We start from the raw sequence: 8028 nt of genomic DNA on the forward strand, positions 1-8028 counted from the left end.
CCTACCTACCTACCTACCTACCTACCTACCTACCTACCTACCTACCTACCTACCTACCTACCTACCTTCCTTCCTTCCTTCCTTCCTTCCTTCCTTCCTTCCTTCCTTCCTTCCTTCCTACCTTACTTACTTACTTACTTAGTTACTTCCTTCCTTCCTACCTTACTTACTTACTTACGTACTTACTTAGTTCCTTCTTTCCTTCCTTCCTTCCTTCCTTCCTACCTTACTTACTTACTTACTTAGTTCTTTCCTTCCTTCCTACCTTACTTAATTAGTTCCTTCCTTCCTTCCTTCCTTCCTTCCTTCCTTCCTTCCTTCCTTCCTTCCTACCTTACTTACTTAGTTCCTTCCTTCCTTCCTTCCTACCTTACTTACTTAATTCCTTCCTTCCTTCCTTACTTACTAATTGACTGAAAGGCCGACCGACCGACCAGCCTGCCTGCCTGCCTGCCAACTTACTTACATAGACACACTTAAAAAAAAATTATTGTTCTTTGTTGCAGACATCCTGAGGGAGTTTAATCCTGCCCTGACTGGATTTTCAGAGGGAATCTGCACAAAGGACAGTCCAAAAGCCTTTCTGAACCAGGCTGTGCCCGGAGCAAAGAGCGGGTCAGTCAGTTTACCCAATCAAGTCATGAGGGCAGCAGCCTGAGCAGGGAGGCACCAGACCTCACTTCCCATTGCCACCTTTTCCAGCTATTCAGCAGCGTTCCCAGGCCGGCTGGAGAGACATAGTCTCTCCAGCAAGTCAGATCATTCAGGCACACAAATTCCTCCACCATCATAAGATGTTCAGAAGAACATTTGATAAGTTTGCTGTTTTTCAAAAACCTTCTTCTCCTTTACAGTAACATGGTGGAACAGGTGCGCATTCTAGTGGACAAAATGAAGAATGACCCAGTAAGGCAGAAACATATTTAGGATCTCAGTAATCTGACATATACCCGCTAAACATTTACCCATCTTCCTCTTTAGCGCGTTAATTTCCACAACGACTGGAAAGTGATCACTCTGTTCATCGGTGGCAATGACATATGTGACTTCTGCTCGGACAGTGTGAGTGCTCTTTACCCCCCACACATTTCATTAGTTTTGTTTATGCATGTATGGTTATAACAATTTATGTTAGAACCAAAATCTATTACCCTTTTTCCTTGAAAGACATGAAATTAAATTAATGAAAAAGTTTTTTTTTTGTCCTTCAGATTTACTATTCACCCAGCAATGTGGTCAGTCGAATCCGCCAAGCTTTGGATATCCTCCATAGTGAAGTATGTCATCATTTTCTTGCACTAAAATCACTGTACTTATCACAGAAAGCCTAATAAAGAGCTCATTCTCCTCCAGGTGCCTCGTGCCATTGTAAATTTTGTCGAGCTGTTTAACATTGCACCGCTGCGTGATTTGCACAAGGATAAATTGTTGGGTTGTCCCACCTGGTTTGTAAAGTGAGTCACTTTGTGTTTGTTTGAACTAATTAAAATCACACTTAACTACTGACCAGGTCTGATTTTTGCATTTCAGTATAATTTGCCCCTGTGTGCTGAAGCCCACTGATGGATCATTTGAACTACAGCGGTTGAATGACTTCAACAGAGATTATCAGGTGCAAATAAAGCAAATGTTTTCAGCAAGTTTTATAAAAACCATTTTACATTGTTTAGGAGGAAAAATGCCCAATTTTGCAATTAATCCCGGTAAACCATCTGTGTAACATTTAAGATGTTAAAGAATGACAACTTTATACATTCATTTTTTTATTGCTTTATTTTTTTATTTTTATTTTTATTTTTTACATTCAGTCTGCTATGAGAGAGCTGATTGACTCAGGGAGGTATGATACACATGACAACTTCACTGTGGTGCTGCAGCCTTTCTTCAGAGAGATTTTCCTTCCAATATTAGAGGTAAAAATCATCAGATTCAGCTCAATATCCTCTCTCTTTTTGTCGGCTTCATTCCTGTTTTCTTATGCTGTTTTTTTTTTTTTTCTCACGGCTTCATTTATAAAGGACGGCCGACCGGATCGCTCTTACTTTTCACCAGACTGTTTCCACCTCAGCCAGAAAGCTCACACACTCATGGCTCGTTCGCTCTGGAACAACATGGTAACGTTTGCTCCATTAGGGGACATTTCTCTCATATTTTATTTGATATTAAATTTAAGTCTCTCATTATTTCCTAGCTGGAGCCGGTGGGTAACAAGACCTTCGAAGTAGACTTCACAGCTGGAGTAGATTTGAAATGCCCCCCCAAGGTATTGTTTGGCATTATAAACTTTAGATTATGTACTGCTTTAAAATCCTTGCATGGATTAAAATGGAGCTTGGTTATGTTTCCACTACAGAACAACCCATTCTTGAGAACAGCCCATAATAGTAACTACACCTTTCCAGACCCTCCACCAACTTTTGGTCCAGTTAACGTACGTCATATATACTTTTCTCACCAGAGCAAAGCATGCATTTGTACTTTAGAGTTTATTTATTCTTACTGAAAATATCTAAAATATATTTTTGCCATTCTTTAGAATTGGGGCAGTGATTTCTCCTGCGTTCATACAGCTCCATCCAACTCTGTACCCACTTCAGGTAAGAATCTAGGTGACTCTTTTAAGAAAAAAGGCTTGTGCAATATATAACATATACTCATGTTGGGTTTTTGTTAGTTCACAGATTACGTCCAGCAGATATCAAGGTGGTGGGTGCTTTAGGAGACTCTATAACGGTAGGTTTGTGCTATTAAAGCAGATGAAAAGTGTGGAAAATGAATCCTAAAAATAGCCCAAAAATGGAAAACTTGTTTTAAGTATTACAGCTGCATAACTATTTTAGTTACCTTAAACCAGGGCTATACAGGACATCTCAAACTGGATCTGAGGACCTCTTACAAATGTGAAAAATTTCCATGGACCCGCTCAAAAACCTTATGCTTATTCAACTTCATCATTTTAACCCATAAATGCCATGAGAATGTTATTTTTGTTTGGTTTAGTATGTTTGTTTTACTAGTGCATTGTTCCCCATACACATTTTTAAAAATAAAATACAAGTTAACAATTTATTGACATTTTTAGATACGGCCCGTGTACCCCTGTGGGTCCTGGGACCCCAGCTGAAGAACCTCTGCGCTAATAAGTTAATTAAAACACAATAATTATTGCATTGTATTGTATAGATAAATATTTTAGTCAGAAAGGTAAAATGTTATGATGGTATTTGTTGTATACAGTATATTTATAAAGTTTTGCAGGTTTGAATACTTCTAGAAATATATATTAAAAACAGACAGGAAACACAGACAGGATTCCATGCAACCTTCAGGTGAAAATGAAGACCCCAAACCAGTGGTTATTCCGTATGTTGCGGGTGTTTAGGAAAAACTGAGACGTTAATTTTCTAAACATGATGTCCCAGTGGCTTTCAAACCCCAAAACACATTACGGCAAAGGCTGGTTCACCCCAAAGATCCGGTGCCCCGGCACAAACAGAGCAATGTTGTATATGCTGTTAAGTGCCAGGAGGACTGCGACCAGTTATACATCGGGGAAACAAAGCAGCCACTGTTCAAAAGAATGTCCCAACACAGACGAGCTACATCTAATGGCCAGAACTCTGCAGTTTTCACTCATTTACAGGCCAGCGGTCACTCTTTCAGAGATGAGGATGTTCTCTTCTTGATAGGGAGGAACGTTGGTTTGAGAGAGGAGTAAAAGAAGCCATTTTTGTGAAGAAAGACCGTCCATCATTAAACAGAGGTGGAGGCCACCGCTTTCAGTTGTCCCCCTCCTACAGCGCTGCTATTGCCAGTATCACTCCACCCCCTGTTAACAATAGGTGTTAGTTAGGTGTCAACTATAGCCATGTGATGTGAGTATCAGTCACATGGAGGCAGTGCCTAAAAGCCTGAATTTTGCCTGAAACTCTCAGACTGAAGAAGTCTCTTGGAAGAGACACGAAACATTTCATTAGAGAAGAACCCGTCCAGAAGACCTATACAATTTTTTTCTTTTTGATTTTTTTACCTGGATTACTGAGATGCATCAGGGCACTTCCAGAAATATAAATTAGGTCCCAATAAATCTACAAAAAGAACAGCTGACAGCTGGGTTTTAATGTAAAACACCAGAGGACAGAACAGAAGAGCACATGTCTGAAATGTTTTCCTGTTTCCTGAGTGCAGGCTGCCTTTGGTGCAAAGTCAAAGAGACTTCAGGATTTAAAAACTGAATACAGAGGTGTGTCATGGAGGTGAGACATCACACACTCAATTCATAATCCCATTCATGTTTCAGTGTGAACATTTCATGCATTTCTTGCCTGTTTTCCAATAACCAAGCATCGGAGGGGATGATACTCTAGAGACCGTAACAACACTTCCAAGTAAGCATCCTTTTTTTTTTTGCTTGTTGTAATGCACCCTAACACCACTAGATGGCAGCCTTAGTCCAAACAAAACAAGTGCTCTTTTTTAATTTTATGCAGTGAATTTTTAATTTTTGTAATTTTTTTTTGCATCAGATATCCTCAAGAAGTTCAATCCTGACATTAAAGGGGCGTCCAAGGGGACTGGAAAAGAGCAGACTGGCTTCAATGTGGCTGTATCCGGTGCCAAGATAGCGTGAGCACTAACATTTTAACCTTATCTATTATTGCACAACACTGCCAGCATTTTATACTCTCATAAAAAAAGGTATTTGATTATGTTTAATCACACACAGAGGAATCCCGGAGCAGGTTCGACATCTGATCGATGCCATTAAGAACGACTCTGTGAGTTTAAGAGTGATTATACATTCTATGAAATAATATGGTTGAATTGTAATATTTTATAGTAATTACTGCTCCGTTTGTCTGTTTCCCTGAAATTTTCTTGATCTATTGGATGCAAACAGACAATCGATTTTCAGAACGACTGGAAACTTGTGACCCTTTTCATTGGAGGCAACGACTTGTGTCAGTACTGCAATGACCGGGTGAGTCCTGGAGAGGGTCCACCAGAAGTAGAAACAAAAAAAGAAAAAAAGAAAAAAGAAAATAAACAAATCCTAGAAGTGGGCTGAATCTTTTTAATGCATCAGTTTAAACCTTCCTGGGTGTTGTGTGGAGCTGTCTCATGATATCACTGGATCTGAGCTCTGGAGCAGAATAATGAAGTTTTGTGAGCGGCCCTCCCCTCCTAGTTTTGTGTCAGACTGAGATGAGAGCGTTTTGTCCATCTCAGCCTCTCTTTCCAACTGCAGCATGCACAGTGAGAGGCCTTGTTCTCTAAAGGCATAAACAACACACGAGTCCACCCTCTCCTTATCCTGTTTGGATTTGGTTTTACATCTTGTTTTTCTTCTCTCACTCCATTAGACCAAGTGATCTATTTTTTTAACTGTTTGTCCTTTGAAACACAGGAGAAAAAAAGGCAGCAAATGAAGATAAGCTTTTAGCTTGTTTATTTAAACTCCTACGTGTTGCATGGCTCCTGAATTGATGTGATTAAATTCAGACTTAACCCCTTCATTATGCAGATTTTCTCTGCTATTAAGACACAAACGAGCCATGCTAATTAATAATTATAATCTCTCGCAGGCCTCCCTTTCACCGCAGAACTACAGCCATCATATGAGGACGAGCTTGGACATATTGTATGAAGAGGTGAGATAAATTACAAATGACAGGCAGCATCCTAGATTCATCCTTTCTTCGTGATTCTCACATAATCATTGATCGCTGTAAGAATAAACTTTAACCTTTCTTGCCGGAGGTTCCAAGAATAATTGTCAACATCCTGGAGATCCTGGAAATTGAAGGCCTTCGCAGGATCAAAAGGGACAGCCTCGGGTGCAGTTTGTTACAAAAGTAGGCAACATTCATTCGTTCCAGTCTTTCTTTAATAAGCAAGGCCACTGAGACTGAGTCAGTTTGTTAAAACTACCTTTTGATCCACAGACAAGTTTGTCCCTGTTTTTTGGCACCTGGAGAGGATTCACCAGAGTTGTCGGAAATGAAACGAATCAATCGGGATTTACAAGTTAGTAGACACGACCAGTTCATTCTGAATGAGGTCATTTAAAGCTGCAATAATAACATCTGGATTCATCTGGCAGATTGAGACTGAAGCCCTGGTGCGGGGAGGTCGCTACGACGGCAGAGAGGACTTTGCAGTAGTAATCCAGCCATTTTTCAAAAATACAGTCGTTCCATTGAATAGTGTAAGCCAACGCCCACTCGTCACTGCTGTACATCAAATACACAAACATTTAGTTTTGGGGCAGAAAAATGTCCCCTTTAAAGCATGTAATACACACTGTGATGTGTTGGCTTCTGCAGGACGGCAAGCCCGACACCACATACTTCTCTGAGGACTGTTTCCACTTCAGTGAGCGAGGACACGCTGACATGGCTGCTGCTTTGTGGAATAACATGGTGAGTCTGGCTAAAGCGAGCGCGACAGGGCTAGCTGTCCGTGAGCCGAGCTCAGGCGTGTTTCTGTTCTCTCTAGCTGGAGCCAGTGGGCGAAAAACAGATGTACAACAAGTTCACAAATGCCAGAAATATCCTGAAGTGTCCCACTGAGGTAAGACAGCTGCTGCACCTGCTACTGCTGACCTCATCGTGGACAAACCAGCCAGCTTCGAATGCATTTAATTGCTTTTGTGTGCTTCAGGAGCAGCCATACATCTTCACGAAAGCGAACAGTCTCCCCAGCTCGACCACAGCACCTACAGCAGACGTCACCTCAGCCCAGCCGATCACCGCCGACTGTTCGGGCGGCGTCCCAGCGTGGCTCGCTGCTGTGCTGGCTGTCATTGGTCTTCTGATTGGCTGTGCCGTCACCTGGCTCGTCCTCTTCTACAGAGACAGGAGAAGAAAGAGGATCAAGACAGATGCAGTGGACAAGAGGGCCACAAAGTTTTAAAATGTTCTGATCATTGCAATGAACTACTGTCTACACAAAAAGCATCCACTTCAAAATAAAAGTCTTTATTTAAAGAAGTCACGAATCAAAGCAGATGGATGTGTTTTGATGGTTTTAAACAAAAAGTTCTTTCATATTTTCTGTATGTTTTCTACATTATGGTATAACTGCTCTGACAGCTTAATGACACAGTTCAGTCACAAACTAATATAATTAGTTGTTTTCATGTGCATATTTATAAATCCCAAAATTAAAGGTACTTAACATTTAAAAGCTTATCCTGGACTGTATCAAATAGTGCAGTTTGAAAGTTTACTTCAGTAATACTCCAGATACAGCATATATCGAGTAATTCTGAAATGTGGGTACGCACTCAATGTTAGCAAAGCATTTTATTTGAATGCTTTAATAATCTGAGTATAAATATGTTTCAATACATCAAAATGATCTGATTTGTTCCTCCTAAATGGCTCTTCTAATAACGTCATTGTTGACCTAATTTCAGTTACTTCACCTTTTTTTGTACATAAGCAAACGCACAAGCTATCACTGTTTTTGCTTACAAAATAATTCCTTGATTTGGATTTAGTTTTTTGACTTTGTGTTTTTTTACAGTGCAATGATTTCCTTTAACTTATTGCTGTCTTGTTTTTGAATCAAGAGTTTAACTACACTTTTAAGAAAATGAAGTGAGTGAAAATGCTCAGCACATGCTCAAAACACTGTCACAAATGAGCATTTAGGACAATTATGTTATGCAGTTGTTTTTGTTTGTAACTGCATTATTGTGTTTGATTCTTGCCTATTTTCAGTCTTAGTTTTAATAAATAATTTGTGATATTAAATATAGAAAACGTGTGTGTTTATTTCAAACCAAATGCAGTTTGTCTTGACCAAAGGGCAGCAGGGGCGCTCAAAAAGCACAATAAAACCACCACTCAGAGCACACCGTGATCGTTTTATAACCATGAAATAAACTACAGATGCTTGTATTTATATGCGGTTTTTGCAGTTATTTAGACCAGTGTTTCCCAAAGTTGGGGTCGGGACCCAAAGTGGGGGTCCCGAAACATCAGGATGGGGTCCTGAAAAGATTTTCTGAATTACTGTAAT

At 40.1% G+C, this 8028-nt stretch overlaps 1 protein-coding gene across 1 annotated transcript in view; it reads left to right on the forward strand.

Moving 5' to 3' along the window:
* The window catches only part of LOC106518443 (phospholipase B1, membrane-associated), a 9010-nt gene extending 2005 nt beyond the window's left edge, over positions 1–7005 (forward strand). The window contains exons 8-31 of the mRNA XM_014009740.1: positions 507–615; positions 855–906; positions 982–1062; positions 1212–1277; positions 1354–1454; positions 1531–1612; positions 1809–1913; positions 2019–2114; positions 2192–2263; positions 2354–2431; positions 2537–2597; positions 2675–2733; positions 4189–4256; positions 4345–4388; positions 4527–4626; positions 4727–4778; positions 4901–4981; positions 5586–5651; positions 5761–5855; positions 5946–6027; positions 6104–6208; positions 6327–6422; positions 6499–6573; positions 6664–7005. Coding sequence (XP_013865194.1) covers positions 507–615; positions 855–906; positions 982–1062; positions 1212–1277; positions 1354–1454; positions 1531–1612; positions 1809–1913; positions 2019–2114; positions 2192–2263; positions 2354–2431; positions 2537–2597; positions 2675–2733; positions 4189–4256; positions 4345–4388; positions 4527–4626; positions 4727–4778; positions 4901–4981; positions 5586–5651; positions 5761–5855; positions 5946–6027; positions 6104–6208; positions 6327–6422; positions 6499–6573; positions 6664–6915 — 2078 coding nt within the window. The 3' untranslated portion in view covers positions 6916–7005. The remainder of the gene's footprint in view (positions 1–506; positions 616–854; positions 907–981; positions 1063–1211; positions 1278–1353; positions 1455–1530; positions 1613–1808; positions 1914–2018; positions 2115–2191; positions 2264–2353; positions 2432–2536; positions 2598–2674; positions 2734–4188; positions 4257–4344; positions 4389–4526; positions 4627–4726; positions 4779–4900; positions 4982–5585; positions 5652–5760; positions 5856–5945; positions 6028–6103; positions 6209–6326; positions 6423–6498; positions 6574–6663) is intronic.
* Positions 7006–8028: the final 1023 nt, after the last annotated feature.

The sequence above is a fragment of the Austrofundulus limnaeus genome, unplaced genomic scaffold, assembly GCF_001266775.1.
Source record: "Austrofundulus limnaeus strain Quisiro unplaced genomic scaffold, Austrofundulus_limnaeus-1.0 Scaffold61, whole genome shotgun sequence".
Classification (NCBI taxonomy): Eukaryota; Metazoa; Chordata; class Actinopteri; order Cyprinodontiformes; family Rivulidae; genus Austrofundulus; species Austrofundulus limnaeus.